Genomic DNA, 18894 nt, shown 5'->3' on the forward strand with positions numbered 1-18894 from the left:
GGATTGTTGGAGGGCTCCAGATCCAACCTCAAACTTGGCTTCACTACATTCCGCACACGTGGCAGGGGTCTAAGGTTGCTGAAAAGAAACTAGAGCCACCAGTAAACTCAATTGTTCATACCAAGAAGTATCAGAACAGAGGAAGATGACAAAATACTGAGCTCAATGTATAGCTTAACCACGTAACTGAGAAACACAATCACCAGACTCATGAAATTATTTGAAGAGACTATAGAGAGGCCAAGAGCCCAAAATTAAATTTCTTTTCTTTAATTTCTTTTTTCTAATCTTTGTTTTTGTATTTTGCACCTGCCACTTCAAGACCAAAATCAAATTTCTAAGAATAAAATAAAAAGATGCATTTAAGTCTCACTAATTTCTGTGGTTTAGATTGCTTATGAGAACAGATATAGGGTTTGGTTTCTCACTGACATTAAAGCCATCACTGAAAATATAGCTTTAAAAAAAAACTATTTCTTAACATTGAAATCTGAAAATAATAAGGAAAATCTTTTAAAGTCATGTATATAAATTCCCTTCCCAAAGCTCATACTGTCCAAAATAAGTTTATTTTAAAATACTCACAGAGAAATGCAGTTGCAATTGTTCAATAGGAAAATGGAGTTGTGAACAATTGGTACCACCACCCACCGTGCCCAGAGATGGGGTTTCACCAGGTGTGAGCCACCGCACCTGGCCAAGTTCCTTTTTACCCTAAAGAACAGAAACCAAACTGCCATACTGTCTTTAAACTAGATTTAAAAAACATTGCTTTCTGTGGGGAGCCAAAAAACAAATTAAATGAACAAAAAATAAATAAAGTAGATTTAAGGAATAAATTATTTCTCTTCTCTCACCCCAACTCAGTATCAGTAAAGAGACACTGATCTTTTAAATTTAATGGTCATATAATATATGTGTGCTTTTTCATTGAAGTCAGGTTCAAAATATTTCAGAAGCATATGTAAAACAAATAATTTTTTTAAGGCAAGCAGAAAAAAATGTTTAAAAATGAGATCCCACATTACCCCCAGACCATTCATTAAGGCAAAAGAGTAAGAAGCAAAAATTGGTACAAACATACAACTATCAAAATCAAGAAGAAAAGAGAAAAGAAAGTAAATCCAGGAACACCAGACCAACTTCTTTGACAACAAAGACCACACTCTGTGCATGTTTTGCATAATATCTAGCATACAAGAGGCTTCAACAATACTTCTTTTACATAGTAGTGAATACATGGACTATGTGAACTCAGTCAATAGTACTGTGCCAGATCTAAGTCAAAAGATATTCTACGCCATACATTAAAGAGTAAATTTTGCTGTAGTGAAGACTTAACCAAAGAAAGTAAAGGTTTGAAAGGACCATGGTGACAACTAATCTTACCCATTTACTCAAGGAATAATGCCTAGGAGCCTTCAATATCTTTTATAGGCAATTAGTTCACTTCCTTAAATCAGTTGCATAACCCATATAGTCTGGCAAAGGCAAGTTAGAATTGTAAAAGTAAATAAATCCTTCCCCTTGTTAAAGGGCTCACACAGAATGATCACATTATAAATGTTATTTAGTCCCACAAAGCCTAAAGCAAACTAATCAAAATAAGAAATACAGATCTTCTCTCCTGTACAAATCAATTCCATAATAAGTGAAATCCAGAAAAAAATTTTAAAAGGAAAACTAGAAAACAGTTGACAATTAACAAAGAACTTTTTGAGGATTTTTTTTTTAATCACTTCAAACTGAAGTCACAGTTCCAAAATAAGATACACACAGTATTTTGGAAGCACACAGGAAGAAGATCAACACAGAAAATGGAATAGGATAAAATGGAGGGGTTTTCTACTGCTCTAAAGATGGCTCTATTTCCCATGGCAGAACCCACGTATGTCCACTAAATGCTTTCAATCTACTACCATGTTAAAAACAAAATGACAACAACAAATGCAATATGAGAACCTAAAAGATTTGCTGAAAATAAACTTAACTTAAAATTCACTACAGTAGCCCCCCTACCTCTTATCCACAGAAGGTTTGTTCCAAGTTCCCCCATATATCCCTGAAACCATGGATAGTATCATGCCCTATATAACTGTATATACCTATGATAAAGTTTAATTTATAAACTAAGCACAGGAAGAGATTAACCACAATAAATAATAATAAATGATAAAATAGAACAATTATAACCATATGCCAGTATCACTACTCTTGCACTTTGGAGCCATTATTAAGTAAAACAAGGGCTGCTTGAATACAAGCAGTCAATACTGCCACAGTAAATCTGATAACCAAGAGGGTTACTAAGTGACTAACAGGTGGATAGGACAGGTAGCATATACAGCATGGGTACACTGGACCAAGGGATGATTCTGTCCCAGGTGGAACTGAACAGGGGATTTCATCACACTACTCCAAATGGTGAACAACTTGAAGTTTATTGTTTATTTCTGGAATTTTCCATTTAATATTTTTGAACTACAGTTGACTCTGGATAACTGAAACCATTAAAAGTGAAACCATAAATAAGTGTGGACTACTGTACAATACTAACAGTAAAATGGACAATTTTGAAACTCCTCCTCAGATTCGCTAAATGATTGACCTTGTACATTTTCTTATTTTTCTGCAGCTTCCCAGGTATATTGAAAGAAAGACAGAAGACTGAGAGACATCTAGCTAGACCCCATTTTAAATGAAACTATACAATTGTTTCCTAGATCCAAAGGCAACACATCAATGTACAAGTTTTTTTAAGTAATTCTATTTAAGGCCAAAATAATAGAGTATAGGTTTTCTTTTCCTGAGTAACAGACTGCTATAAATTTAGCAACTTAAAGCCACACACAATTATTATCTCAGAGGTAACTCATGGATCAGGAGTTTAGAATGCCAGTATTACTACTGGGTCTGGGTCCTTTGTTCAGAGTCTCACCAGGCTGAAACCATGGTGTCAATCACTGCTGGGGTCTCTCTCACTTGGAACCCAGGGTCCTCTTTTAAGCTTATTAAGGTTGTTGGCAGAATTCAGTTCCTTGTGATTGTAGGACCGAAGTCCCCATTTTCTTATTGGCTGTTAGGTGGGGATCATTTTTAGCAACTCAAGGCTGCCTACAGTTTCCTGCCATGTGGCCTTCTCCCAAAATGGCACTTTGTTTCTTCAAGACCAACAATAGAGTATCTGCTGGAGCACTGAAATCTTTCTAACATCTTCTATCTTTGACCTCCTGGCCCTCTTTTAAAGGATCTCCTCTGATTAGATCAAGCCCACCCTCTCAAGAAGAGGTGATTTTATTGGATGTACATGCAAGAATCCTGGAGGACATTTTAGAATTCTGTTTGCCACATGCAATTAAAGAAAAAGAGTTTCCTAGTGATAAAGTTCTATCTAAAGACCTTTAGATTTTAGACCACATGCAATTAAAGAAAAAGAGCTTCCTAATGATAAAGTTCTATATAAAACCTTACATACAGAAGAATGCACAAGCCACATATGCTTCAGAGGATCCTCAAAGAGTATTTTTTGTGTTTTATCTTTTAATAAAATTGAACAACAAACAGTTTGAGTTTATAATCTCAGATAAATTATTAGAGCTTAATTTACTCATTCAAGTTTAATTTGGGTAGAACCAGTTAGTGATGTTTTGGCTGGTATATCCCAAAAAGAAGCCAATGTACCAACCTGGCTCCACAGTATCAAGGACAAAGTTCACCCATGGATCACTGCAAGCACCTCAGGACACATTGGGTAGAAGAATAAAAAGAGGGATGCTCACCAAGAAAAAACAGTCACTACATAATTTCTAGAAGAGCCCAGACCAACTATCAATATTAAGTAAGACTTTCAAGTCTGTTTTCTCAATACAATTCTAAAGAAGCATACTTAGAAATGTTTGAAAAAAGAAGCTACCATGATACAGGAGGAATATAAGAACAAGAACAAATTCTTTAAAGCCAAAATTGTGACAGTTGGACTAAAAAATAATAATAAAGTCCTAAATAGCAGCAATGACAAAGCTAAAAACTGAATTAATAAATCAGAAGGCAAACACATAGGGAAAATGATGAAAAGATAAGATTGTGAAGAAAAAGCAAGAGCCGTAGAAGATACTCATCTTTCTAGGCTATATGATAGCAGGTTATGGCAGAGACTAGCTTAGCTATTCATCAAGCCTATTTCTTCTTTCTCCTGATCACACAGCTAGAGTGTATTTCCGACCCTCCTTTGCAGTGACTGGCCTCTGGCCAATGTAATATTGGCAGAAGTGAGACGTGCCACTTATAAGCTTCATCCCTAAAAAACCTCCAGGCATTACTTACTCTTTCCCCTTCTGTGGTACCCTTGAAAGCCACAAGGTGGAAGAGTCCTAGATCTCTTGAAAGTCACCCACCAGGGACATGCATTTTGGTCTTTACATAAGCAAAACATAAAATTTCTATTATGAGATTTTAGAGTTTGTTACAGCAGGGAACATTATTTAAGGAATACAGAAACAGGTGTTGGAATATGGTATTACCCCCCCAAAAAAAATCTAAAATAAAAGACATGGGTTTAGTGGTCAGGCAGTGGGCAGTAAGAATATATATTTAACAAGTTAAAAGGCTGAAAAGCCCTATAATACTGTGGCAAAATAACTAGTAAAATTGGAACCTATAATAAGTGAATAGGCATATCACTTCCCTATTGGGCCTACTGCACTACAAGTAAATAAAGAGTGAGAGTTATAGTGTACACTGGTATTTACTTTCTGCTTTTGGCAAGGTATTGCATAAAAATGGTAAGTTCAGAAAAGTATTAGCTCATTTGCAGACTGAAATTAGAGGGAACAGAAGTAGTCCCAGAAATATAGGCCTCACAGGGTTAAAAGGGGAACATATACAGATCTTAAACAGTATGAGAAAAAACAAATAGTAAAGGCTTATGCAATAAAGTCCCAGGAAGGCTTTTAGTTCAACAAAGTGACTCAACTCTGAGGCAGAGATGTCAGATTCAAGCATGATCTTACCACCCACTGTTTCATGTCACCTCAATGTAAGGCCATCAAACTGAGAAAGAAGCATGAAGCAAGGGCTATGCTCCCCAACCTCCACTACTTCCCCAAAGAGAGGAGAAGAAAAACAAAATCATTCTTGAAAATTATATTTAGGGAAGAGCAGTGAGTATGGTGTCTTCACAGAACCTATTGGAAAGAAAAAGATGAGATGCCTACATTTTGAGGGAATGATAACATCAAAAAAACACAAATCTGGACTAAATATTAATAAACGTTTGTTCAGAACCTTAAACCAACCCTCAGGCAAAAAGCAAAAAGCAGGCAGTAAAAGACATATATAAATGTAAATGTAGACACAATTGCAGATACAGATGTATAGATATAGAGAGAGAAAGAGAAGTATGCCTTCTAAGGAATGTATATTTCCCAGCATCTACTTCAGAAGTATATGTTTAAAATATATATATAATACATAAAAAATAAAATATATATAAAGTATATATACACACATATAAAGTATATATATATACACACATATAAAGTATATATATACACAAACACATATAAACAAGTAAAAGCCAGTGTGCAGCTAGGAGCTCAAGAGAACAATAAGCAAAGGAGTTCCTTCCAGGGAATCAAGGTCTAAGCAAGGAAATTCCCCCACTACCAGAGCAGAGGAACTTCCTAGGGCCTGCCTAAGTAGATTTATATGATTTGTTATGAAGCAGAGAATATTGTTTGTCTCCCATTCTTCCCTTTTCTAAATAAAAGGTTTTGTTATAATTATTTTATTCTAGCTTCTTCACTGTATATTGGGGGTGGGAGGAGACACCAGTGCAGATAACTTGCAATTTTAGTTGAGTAGTTACCAGCTCATGAAGAGCCATGGCTGAATCTTATGGAGAGGGTTGAGCATCCCTGGAAGATACTAGATTTTGAGATGGATGTAATGACTACATGGGCCATTGGACTGTTGTCCCCTAGGGAAGGAGTGTGTTCTATGTATGAGAGAAAGAATGAAAAGATATTTGATCACCAGAAGGTAGACTGTGCCAGATACTATTATTCATCAAACTGATATCCTCCTCCTGTTAGAGAATGAGTGAGATTACATTTTCCAGCCTCTCTTGCAGGTAGGTATGGCTATATAATTAAGTTCAGACCAACAGAATATGGGTAGAAGTAACATGTGGCATCCATGCCTGGCCCTTAAAGACCCTCCCACATGCAACACTCTTTGGTCTTTCTCCTTCTGAAGCAATCTTCAAAGCCATCTTAAAGATGGAAAAGCCATACAATGGGAGGATTCTAAGTCCTTAAATCACCATTGCAAAGAAAACCATCACAAACCAGGAACACTGTTTTGGGCTTGAGGCAGTGAGAAATAAACCACTTCCTCTCCCTCTTATCTGGGAATTCAAACATTTATTGAACACCTAGTATGTACAAAGTACATGGTATTTTCTCTCTCCTATCTTCCTTACGTTCTAGGTACTACAAAAGATTTTTTAATGTGTTAACATATCTTTACTCAAGGATCCTGAGATGAAAAATGTTACAGGAGAAATAAAGATTTCTCAGTTAATTAAAAGTCCTGGATTTACAAAAGATATCTTCATCATTTCTTTATATGACAAAAATAGAGAAAACAGCTAATAGTTTACACAGATTGAGTATCATAGTAGACAAATTCATTTCAACCCAACCTGAATTCTAATGCAGGATCTGACCTTTACAAGTTGCTTGAAATTGAGCAAGTTACTTCCCTCTTCTTGGTCTTAATTTCTTCAGATAATTGAGGAATGAGCCCAGCTAGCCTCACGTTAAATAAAGCAATATTCTTCATGGCTTCCTCTTTCATCAAAAGGGAAGCAAATTAATTTCTCAAGCAGAGGCTCAGAAAAAGCAATTTTTAAAAAGGCAGCTTCCATAGAGGCTTTGTACTATACTCTCCTATATTTTAAAAGCTTAGGAAAAACTGAGCAAACCACAATAAAGACTTATCTTAGAAGATAGCTTCATTCCTGTATTCAAAATATGTACCCAGCAATGCAAAGGTATATTGTCACTGATTAATTTTGTTTCTTCACCACTATAAACAATGAAACCACACAATTATCTCTGTCAGATTTATCATCTACTTTTAAACTCTGCACTTTGTGAAGTAGAACACTGACAAAATTTAAAGGAAGAAAGGGGAAATATCTGTATTCCCTGAGGCAACGGTAACTGGAGAATCTCTTTTGGAGGATCAAATAGGTATTATAGATCAAATAGACATCGGAATAGATTATCAAGGCTAGTCGAGACCTAAAATATGATTTGAAATATAACCTATTCCTTCATTCCTCACAGAATGATAAAAACTACAAATGATCTATTCAAGCACACTATTGTTTACAGAACCAAAAAGTACTTTCCATAAACAACTGACTCTTGTATTTGTTGCTGTAGGCTACATCATCAGGTATACTAAAAATTTTTCATAAAATCAATGTGACAAATTTCAAGTGAGGAAATACCATTGTAAAACATTACTGACCTTTCATTCATAATTTAAAAAAAGAAATTTAGATGTTCCTTGTGACTTTGGTGACTTAGAGATGAAAATGTTTTAACAAATGTAAATACTGGTAACATATTTATTAATATACAAGCTGTTAATAAATCCTTTTCTTTGATCATAATTCAAAGCATTTCCCAATAGGCCTTTTTTCACTGACACCTATTAATATCAGAAATATGCATATATAACATGCTATCTTGCTTACATAGTAAATAATCAACCAAAGACACATGTGGTACAATTTAGGTCATTAACTAGAAGGAGAATTTTAAAATATCTAGAGCTTCAAATTACACGCAAAGTCAAGGGAAGTATACAAACAATAGAAAAATTTCTTCATAACCTCAATGTAAACCATTACAACTGACCAATATTTACTCAACATCTACAGAGCAAAACAATATAACTGTCCATCGCTCTGTTAAAAAAAAATGAAAACATTTTTAATCATGTGTTCCCATAAATATGAAGGACTTCCCTAAAATGATAAGAAACAACTAGATACTTGGCAAAGAGAAACCTGTGTTTAACTCAATACTGATAAGCCACTGGCCAACCTATCATAAACCCAAGACCTACTTGCTTCATGGCAGTCTCTCCAATTTTGTCTGAATGTTTGCGGATGCTCTCCAGAAAGTCTTTGAGATCGGACATAGAAACATCTTTTATTTCTTCTCGAAGCTTGGGGATGTTGTCCACCATCACCTTGCAGAATCGATAGTGGCTTACTTGAGGCAGGTAGGTATGCTCTAGATGTTCCAGAGTTTTCAGTGCAGGATAATGCCTACAAAAGGAATTGATCACCTTTAGCTCACTCAGCTCTCTTTATGGTTAGGCAAAATTGATTTGTTTTTTCTAAGACAAATGTCTAGCCTGAATTGGTTTTCACTGTGCATTAAGACAAATCCAGCATTAAGTTTTAATGAGAACATCGGTGAAAAGAATCTCAAATTATTAAAAATTAATACATACTTTAAAAGACTGGGAAATTGTAATCAAAAAAAGATTTTATCCAAAGAATGCATAAGACTTAAAATAGCTACCAATAAAATTAATGACATAAGAGAAATAAAAGGGGCCAGGCATGGTGGATCAGGCCTGTAATCCCAGCACTTTGGGAGGCCAAGACAGGTGGATCACTTGAGGCCGGGAATTTGAGATTAGCCAGGTCAACACGGTGAAACCCCATCTCTACTACAAATAAAAAAATTAGCTGGGCGTGGTGGTGCAAGCCCGTAATCTCAGCTACTCAGGAAGCTGAGGCAGAGAATCACTTGAACCCCGGAGGCGGAGGTTTCAGTGAGCCGAGATCACGCTATTGCACTCCAGCCTAGACGACGAAGTGAGACTCAGTCTTAAAAAAAGAGAAATAAAAGGAAATAAAGAATGATCATCTCAATGCCAAAAAAAATTCATCCTATAAAATTAAGTATCCAAGGCTAGACTTCCAACTATGGCACACAGAAAAGCTTGGCAAATCTTCTATCCAAAGAAAACAAATGTAAACTATCCAAAACAACTATTTCAGGGTTCTGGAAACTAAACAAAAGAGAACAACAAGTCAAGAAGTGTTTATTCATAATAACTGCTCAACAGTGGGACTCTGTAGCTTTCTTGCCTGGAGCTACTTCCATCACTCTCCCCTTCTAATTCCTCCACCCCTGTTCATTGGCCATGGCTAGTCATGAAAATCAGCAGCTTTCCTGAGATGAGGGGCTGACATAATTTGGAGCAGAGGGCAAAAAACCCATATTGAGAGATGCTGTTAATGAAAGTAGAGAATTCAGTAAAAATAAATAATAAATAAATAAATAAATAAAGTCTCCAGCTCTACTGGTCAAAAGTTACAATTTGGGTTGGGGCAAGCAACAGACCAAAGGACTAACCAGAAATTTAACAGGTAAACCATAGAAATAAAAGACCCACAGAAGGGCTTGATAAACTCTCTGCAAGTTGCTAGCTGGCTGAGAGGCTATGCATACCTTCAGGCAACATCTAAAAGGGTCTAAGCAATCCACACATCCCTGGCTGACTAGGAGGCTGTAGACAGGCATATGGGAAAACTAAGAAGGTAGGTAAAAGTTTAAGCTGACTTTAAAACTGCTTTTAATGTAGTCTCTAACCCACATACAAACTCAGCAAAGACTGGAAACCTTACTCAAGTTTTTTGAGCATAACCTCTAACCAATCATTAGCTGATGACTATTTAAAAATCAAAGGGAAATATGATACCTTTCCAGATAAAGAAAGACAGAAAATTCCTTGCTAGCAGACCTGCCTTACAAGAAATACTAAAGGAATCCTGAAAGGAAATGACAGCAGATGGTAACTTGAATTCACAGAAAGAAACGAAGAACATGGGAAATAGTAAATACATGCTAAATATGAAAGACTAATAAAAATATTTTTTCTTTTTTCTTAACATCTTTAAAAGATAAAATATTTTAAAGCAATTATTATAATACTGTATCAATGGGTTTACAAAATATATACATGTAATATATCTAATAATAACAGCACAAAAGAGTAGGAAAGAAATGGAGCTAATTGAAGTAAAACTACTACTATATATTATACCAAATTTATATCAGCAATGACCTCCAGTAGACTGTGATAAGATGCATATTATAATCCATAGAGCAACCTCTAAAAAAATCAAAAATATATATCATTTGAAAATCAACAAAAGAATTCAAACAGTACACTAAAAATATTTAACACAAAAGAAAGCAGTAAAGGAGCAACAAAAACAAACAAAAAAAGACATTAAAAATATAGAAAATAAAGAACAAAATCCAACCATATCAATAATTACATTAAATGAGGATGAACTAAGCAATCCAATTGGAAGGCCAACATCGTCAGGACTTAAAAAGCATGATCCAACTACATATTGTCTACAAGAAACACACTTAGATTCAAAGATACAAATAGGTTGAAAGTAAAAGGGAAAGAAGATATACCATTAAAAAAAAGTAACCATAAGGCTGGGCACAGTGGCTCACACCTGCAATGCCAACACTTTGGGAGGTCAAGGTGGGTAGATCACTTGAGCTCAAGAGTTTGAGACCTGCCTGGGCAACAAGGCAAAATCTCATATCTACCAAAAAAATTACAAAAAATTAGCCAGGTGTGGTGGTACGCACCTGTAGTCCCAAGTACTTGGGAAGCTGAGGTGGGAGGATCACTTAAGCCTGAATGGGCAGAGGTTGCAGTGAGCTGAGATCAGGCAACTGCATTCTAGTCTGGGTAACAGAGCGAGACCCGTCAAAAAAAAAAATTAAAAAAAAAGGAACCACAAAAGAGCTGAAATGGCTGTATTAATACAAGATACAAAAGACTTTAAGCCAACAAATATTGCTAGTAACACAGAAGGACATTCCATAATAATGAAAGGGATGATATTTGTCTAATAGGAAAGCTTCTATATGCATAAGAGGACAAATAAAATTAAGATTAATAAAGCTGAATAGGTAAAAACGAAATAAGTTGTGCAAAAAAACATAAGAATAAAGGGAAAAACTGGTAAACTTTATTTGTAACGTGTACCTAAAAGATTAACAGGCCGGGCGTGGTGGCTCACGCCTGTAATTCCAGCACTTTGGGAGGCTGAGGCAGGCAGATCACTTGTGGTCAGTTCAAGACAAGCCTAGGCAACAAGATTAAACCTCTTCTCTACTAAAAATACAAAAATTAGTCGGGCATGTTGGTGGGAGCCTGTAATTCCAGCTACTCAAGAGGCTGAGGCAGGAGAATCGCTTGAACCTAGGAGACGGAGGGTGCAGTGAGCTGAGATCACGTCATTGCACTCCAGCCTGGGTGATAGAGAAAGACCCAATAAAAAAAAAAAAAAAAAAAAAAGACTAATAAACTTCAGTTGTTTTTGTAAAAAAAAATGAACAAAGAAAGTTCACAGAAGAACCAAAAAGGGTCAACACATGAAAAAAAAAAAAATATTTAACTGATATGTGAAAAAATGCAAATCAAACTGCCAAAGATTTCTTAAAAGACAATGTGTTTCATCAGGGGTTTCAATAAATGGAATTCACAGCCGGCTGACAAACAAGTTTTTATTAATGACACAAGTTTTCAATGAAGAATTTTAGCAAAACAATTATTTTAAGCAATTGCATTTCCAAACAAACAAAAAAAAGATGCACAGCAGTACGTATAAGCCTCTTGAACTATAGAATTATTTATGTTAGCAAATAAAAAAACTAACCTAGATGTCTAATAAGAAGTAGTAAAAGGCTAATAAAAGAGCAAAATGTTTACAATATTGCTGAATGAAAATAATTTCAAAAAATAGATCTCATTGCCTCTTGGCCTTTTGGCTAAGATCAAATTTAATATCTGATATATCTTATCAGTTTAATATCTGATACATTCTCTTATCAGAGGACAATATTTATTAAATGGATTTTTGCAGCAGGGAGATAAAATGGGAACTTGTTTAGTCCCCTCCATGCATCAACCTGGCATTGCAGTACCTCCAGGAATGGTGCTCCAATTGGAAAAAAAAAAAAATAGATCTTACAAGTATAATCATAATATTCTTCAAAATTATAAATATTTACACATATAAATTATGAACATGTATGCATATATGAGATATATATCACTGGAAACACACACACACACAAAAGTAGAGAGCAAAATGAGAAAAATAAATACAAAAATGTTAGCCATGATATTTTTCCTTTGGATGGCAATATTACGAGTGATAATTTTCTCCTTCATACTTTTAATTTCCTAATTTCCATGTTTCCCATGATATATTTGGTATAGGAAAAATTCAATTCCATCCTTATAAAGAAAAAAGACTTATAGCTCTATTTTGGACTTTAAGAATGATTTTCACAGCAAATACTTAAACTCTTCTTGCTCCAGTAAATTTAGTACCACAAATGCTAAAGACTAGAGACTGGTTTTACTTGGGTTTTTTGTTTTTTTGTTTTTAATGTTTTCCCTCATGTGTTCCAAAAAATCAAAGTCTTTGTTCAAGTAAATGGAGGGAAGAAAGTTTTATTCTCCCTAAATATAGAAATAAAAGTACAAATATAGTTAAATCTGAAATCATTGCTCTTATTAAAATTTTACAGGCTCAAAAACAATACAATTCACATGGTTTAGTGTAAACAGAATGGTGTTTATACTACAATTAGGTATGAAGAGCTATGTGCAATAAAATGCAATTCCTCTAGAGAGAAACTTTAGAATGGATACAAAGCCAGAAATTAAGCCAAAAAGATAAACACACTTTGGGGTTTAGTTATATTTTGGAACATTGTTTATAGAATGAGGAGAATTCAACAATGTTGCCTGCAGATGCAAGGCACATTCACTGATGAGACGCATGGCTCATGCTGAAAACATCTGGTCTGTCAAATAGCTCCACATTTTTCAAGGCTAATTAGTACAAAACCCAGTGATTCCTGGAAACAAAGGATGTCACCCAATTTCCCCATTGTCCCTTCCTAGCATAGTCACATTTTAACTATAACAAATCAGTAATATTCAAATGTCTAGTCTATTTCAATATCCATGACAGGTTAAAGAATGACAGCCAACTAACACCTGTATAGCAGGGACCAAAAGAAAAAAATTGTGTCCAGTGACCACAGAAATCCAAAATTAGATTTTGATGTACTTTTGACAATCTCCAAACATTATTAAAACTGAATCAAAAGACAAATTCCTAAGTTTCACTTTCATGTGTGGTCACTCTCTCCCCTCTTCTCATGCAGGCTCCTTAACAGAGATACAATCAGAACTAAAGTAAAGAAAATAAAGGAGAGAATATAAGGGAAGAAGGCAGGGAAAGAGTTTCTAAATAATCCTACAAACTGAATAACCATGATCAGAAAACAGACATGGTTGAATGCTAAAGCAAGAAGAAATATATTGGTTCCAAGCAAAATAAATTTTGGTACTTTCTTGCCATAGCATGGAATTCTTTCACAGCGATGGTTTCTAAAATTCTAGGAAGTGATGGCCGGGCGTGGTGGCTCACGCCTGTAATCCCAGCACTTTGGGAGGCCGAGGCGGGCGGATCACAAGGTCAGGAGATCGAGACCACGGTGAAACCCTGTCTCTACTAAAAATACAAAAAATTAGCCGGGTGCGGTGGCGGGCACCTGTAGTCCCAGCTACTAGGGAGGCTGAGGCAGGAGAATGGCGTAAACCCAGGAGGCGGAGCTTGCAGTGAGCCGAGATCGTGCCACTGCACTCCAGCCTGGTGGACAGAGTGAGACTCCGTCTCAAAAAAAAAAAAAAAAAAAGAAGGAAGTGATGCTTGAAAGCAAATTGCAACTATCTATAAGAAATTTTTTAAAATTCAGAGTATGATAAAATATGAAATAAAAGCTTTCATCACAGAAAAATATTAGTGTCACTCCTAATCAAAGAGTATCATTAACAAATATTTAATCTCTTCTGTGCACTAGAGATAGAAAGATGTTCAGATGTCTTTCCCCCGGGAGCATAAAATGCAGTAGAAAAATCAGTATTTATAGCTTAAAAAACAAAACAGACTTCCAGCTACAAAAGCCTAACAAGGAACAGACATGATCTCTCACTTTATAAACAAGTAGAATATTGGCAAAAATATATGAAACAGTCATTTGCAGACATTGGACATCAGGCAACATAGAACTGCTATCTCTGTAAAAAGGGAAACAAACAAGGTGAGTTTAATAATCACCAGGATTATCTACCTAAAGTTGACTTCTAGGTCATGGGCACAGCCAGAAAAAAAATCAAAACAGAGCTCAGCAGCCTTGCTGACTTAAAGAATCAGTGATAGTAGCTCAGGAAAGTTGATGCAGCTTGAAGTTGTGTGGCAGAGTTCCCCAAAAAAAGCAAAGCAGAAAAAGAACTGCAGAAATTTACACACGGGTTCCCTTGAGTCTGCTAAGTACTAGGACAGGCATAGGGAAAGTGAAATTCCACATGCATAGGTAAAAAGAAGGAAGGAAGGGAGAGAGTGGGAGACCAGCCAAGGGAAGGTAAGATGAACACTTCAAGGATCTCAGACAAGGCAGATAAACATTCAAACTCTGAACAAAGTGAAGAGTCGTTGGGGACTCCTGAGCTATTCAGAGTAGATTATAGAGGGATCAAGTCTTACTTAGTAAAGCTGAACTCCCCTGGAATAAAGGTGGGCCTTTAAGCAGAGTTTAAAAATTGGGTCCGAAGGTAACAAACTGATATGCAATCACCTGACCATTTGCTAAAACAAAGTCCAACACTCTCTAAAGGAAAAAAAAAAAAAAGCACCCAAAAATCCAGAGACTCATCAACATAATGTTCATTATTCAATCAAAAATTTCTAGACATGAAAGGAAGCAAAGAACTGACATACAACCAGCAAAAACAAAATCAGTCTGCAGACAGATCTAAAAAAATGCCAGAAGTGGCAGAAGTAGCAAAGGAGTACATAAAAACAGCAATTAGGACAAGGTACATGTATGTAAAGAAACAAATAATAAAAGAAATAAAACATAAAAAGCTAAATGTAACTTCTATACATGAAAAATATATTATCTGAAATGAAAATGTCACTGAAAGGGACTAAAACATTACACAATGCAAATGAGAGAGATCAATGTGCTTGAACACAGCCATAAAATCTATCTCAAATAAAGCACAGAGAGGACTGAGGGGGCGGGGAGAAAAGATCTTCAAGTCACCTGCGGGGTTAATCAAGCTGTCCAACATAAATATTAATATAACTGAAGTCCCAAAATGGTGATGGGAAAAGGACAAAAAAAGAGTTTGGAAAAATAACGTCAACATTTTCCAGATTTTATGAATATTGTAAACCCACAGATCCAAGAAGCTAAACAAACCACAAGCAGGATAAATATACACATGTGTGCACATATTTATACCAAAGTACACAAAATCAAATTGCCTGAAAACAAATGATAAAGACGAAAGCTTTAAAACAGCTAGAGAAAAGACACATTACTTACAGGGAGACAAAGGTAAGGCTACTTATACATCTCTCCTAGGAAACTGCAGAAGCCAGAAGACAATGAAATCATGTCTTATGAATTGATGAAACTATAAACCTCAAATTCTATATCCATCAAGGTTTTTTTTTAAATGAAGGTAAACAATGAGATACCATTTCACACCCACCAGGATGGCTACATTAAAGTCAAATAATAAGGTTTTTTTGTTTTGTTTTGTTTTTTGAAACAGAGTCTCACTCTGTCGCCCCAGGCTGGAATGCAGTGCGCGATCTCGGCTCGCTGCAACCTCAGCCTCCCCAGTTCAAGCAATCCTTATGCCTCAGCCCCTCCGAGGAGCTGGGATTACAGATACACACCACCACACCCGCCTCATTTTTGTGTCTTTAGTAGTGATGGGGTTTCACCATGTTAGCCAGGCTGGTCTCAAACTCCTGGGCTCAAGCAATCCGCCCACCTCAGCCTCCCAAAGTGCTGGGATTACAGGCGTAAGCCACCATGCCTGGCCTGGGTAGACAATAACAAGTATTGACTAGGCTATGCAATAATTGGAAACATCTATGCTGCTGTTGGGAAGATAAAAAGGTGCAGGTGCTTTGGGAAAGAATCTAAGTTCCTCAAAATGATGAAACATACAGAGAGACAAAGTGCACCAAATGTTTACCACGTGACCCAGAAATTCTACTCCTAAGTATATTCACAAGAAACGTGAAAGCATATGCTCACACAAAAGCTTGTAAATGAACATTTGTAGCAGCATTATTCTTAATAGTTGAAAAGTGATAATAACTCAAATGTCCATCAAATGATGAAAAAGTAACTAAAAGCAGTATATCTATATAATGAGAGAGTATTCAGCCATAAAAAGGAATGAAACAGTGATACATTCTATAACATGAATGAACCTTGAAAACCTTCCATTATGCTACGTGGAAAAAGTCAGACACAAAAGGTTGTATATTGTATGATTCCATTTATATGAGATGTTCAGAATAGGCAAATCTATGGAGACAGAAAACAGATTAGTGGTTGCCAGGGCAGAGAGGAAAAAGGAATGGGTACAAGATTCCTTTTTGGGGTAATGAAAATGTCCTGGAATCAGCTAGTGATGATGACGTTACAACCACATGAATGTATTAACATCTATTCAACTGTACACTTAAAAATGATGAATGTTATAATATAGGAATTGTAATTCAATTTAAAAACTGAAGGTGAAATAAACATTTTTTTCAGAAATACTGTATTTCTGAGAGAATTCATAGCCAGCAGACTGATCCAACAAGAAATATTAAAGGATGTCATTCCCAAAGGGGAAAAATAATACCAGATACAAACTTGGATCTACATTTAAAATAATGTGGGTAAATATATGAGAGTTTTTCTCTTTATTTTTTAAATTTCTTTAAAAGTTACAGCAAAAATGAGCATGTGTGCCGCTGTGTTGTCACAGGTCTTACAACATAATAACATAACAATAATAACATGACAACAATGACATAAGGAAGGGTAAAATGGAAGAATATCATTATAAGAATCTTGCATTGTGTGTGATTTGGTGTAATATTTAAAGACTCATTGTAAGTTACACATTGTAAAGATAGAAGGAACCACGAAAAAAATAAAATACAGCTGGCCCTTCATATTTGCAGATCTGTGAATTCAATCAACTATGTTGATCAAAAATATTTTTTTTAAAAACACAAATAAAACAAAACAGTGTAACAACTACTTACATAGCATTTACATTGTGTTAGGTATTCTAAGTAATCTTGAGATGACTGAAAGTTTTAGGAGGATGTGTGTAGGTTATATGAAAATACCATGCCATTTTATATAAGGGACTTAAGCATCTATACCTAGTCCCCTATCCCAAAGCACCTGTAACCAATACACTGAGGATACTAAGGAAAAATTGTAAAACTAAGAGGTATAAATAATAGGGCATTACTAAATATAAAACAACAACATGAAATATAGAAATTGATTTTTAAAAATACAAGAATACAGAGAAGGAACAAAGAACAGGTAGGATAAATGGAAAATATATAAGAAGACAGTAGATTTAAACGCATATGTTGATAATTGTATGAAATGTAAAAGATCTAAACAGTCTTATTTAAAAACAGAGATGGTCAGATGAGAAATTTTTAAAGAAAGCAAGATCATTCTACAGAATAACTGACCTGTAATCTTCAACAGTAATAAAGTAATAAAGTCATGAAAGGCAAGGAAAGGCTGAGGACAGTTCCAGACTGAAAAAGACTAAAGAGACATGACAACTAAAAGCAACATGTGATTTGAACTGGATTCTTTTGCTAGAAAGAACATGATTGAGACAATTGGCAAAACTTGAACTGGGTATGCCAATTAAGTGCTAGAAATATATCAAAGCTAATGTCCATTCTCTATTGCACTGTGGTTGCACAGAAGAATGTCTATCTGTAGGAAACCACACTAAAGTAATTGGGGATGACAGTGTGTCATGTTAGCAACTTACTTTCAACTGGTTCAAGAAAAAGACACTGTTACTTATACTGAACTTTAGAATGCCCTAAAAACAAAATTTTTTGAAACCCACAAAATAAACTTGATTATACCAAAACTTAAAACTTCTATGCAATAAAAACTACTAATTATATAATGTTAATAGGTAAGCCATGCACTGGAAGACAATATATAACAAGAAAAGGCATCCAAAGTATATAATTCCTATAAATGAAAAGAAAACAATAAACAACCTAAATGTGGGCAGCAAGTAGATGAGAGAAACCCAAATGCCTAAAACCTAAATTCACTAATAATCTAATAAAAATAAAATAAAAATCACAATAGTGATCTACCATTTCACAATCATCAGACTGGCAAAAACCAAAAAGTTTGACAATATAGATGTTACCAAGAGGTAGAGTAATAGGACCTCCCACAAAATACCAATGGTAGGATAAATGGGGAAATCACCATAGAGAACAACAATAAGATCAAAGACATGTAAACCCTTTCTCTGATCCAGCTGATCTCTTTCTAGGTATAGACCCTGGACCAACAGAATTGACATCACCTGGGAGCGTGGCAGAAAATGCAGAATCTCAGGAATGACCCCAGCCAGACCTATTCTATCAGAATCTATATTTAACTAATCCCCCATGATACCATTTCCATGCATAGCAGCATCTAAAGAACAACACTCTCAAGAAATTTTGAATGTGAGTCCAAGGAGACAAGAACAAGGATATTTATTGTACCACTGTCCGTCATAACTACTGGAAACATATCAAATGTCCCTAACAGTATCAGTAAGGATAGTTATCTTGTAGTAATAACCACCCCCAAAATCTCAGTGACTTAAAACAAA

At 35.4% G+C, this 18894-nt stretch overlaps 1 protein-coding gene and 1 non-coding gene across 2 annotated transcripts in view; one reads left to right on the forward strand and one right to left on the reverse strand.

Moving 5' to 3' along the window:
- The window catches only part of EXOC6B (exocyst complex component 6B), a 710495-nt gene that overhangs the window by 591143 nt on the left and 100458 nt on the right, over positions 1 to 18894 (reverse strand). Inside the window, exon 6 of the mRNA XM_026456434.1 lies at positions 8143 to 8347. Coding sequence (XP_026312219.1) covers positions 8143 to 8347 — 205 coding nt within the window. The remainder of the gene's footprint in view (positions 1 to 8142; positions 8348 to 18894) is intronic.
- On the forward strand, positions 11878 to 12075 carry LOC111550624. Its single transcript, XR_002734122.1, has one exon. It is a non-coding gene; the product is annotated as a U2 spliceosomal RNA (small nuclear RNA).

This window comes from Piliocolobus tephrosceles, chromosome 15 (genome assembly GCF_002776525.5).
Source record: "Piliocolobus tephrosceles isolate RC106 chromosome 15, ASM277652v3, whole genome shotgun sequence".
In the NCBI taxonomy this organism is placed as follows: Eukaryota; Metazoa; Chordata; class Mammalia; order Primates; family Cercopithecidae; genus Piliocolobus; species Piliocolobus tephrosceles.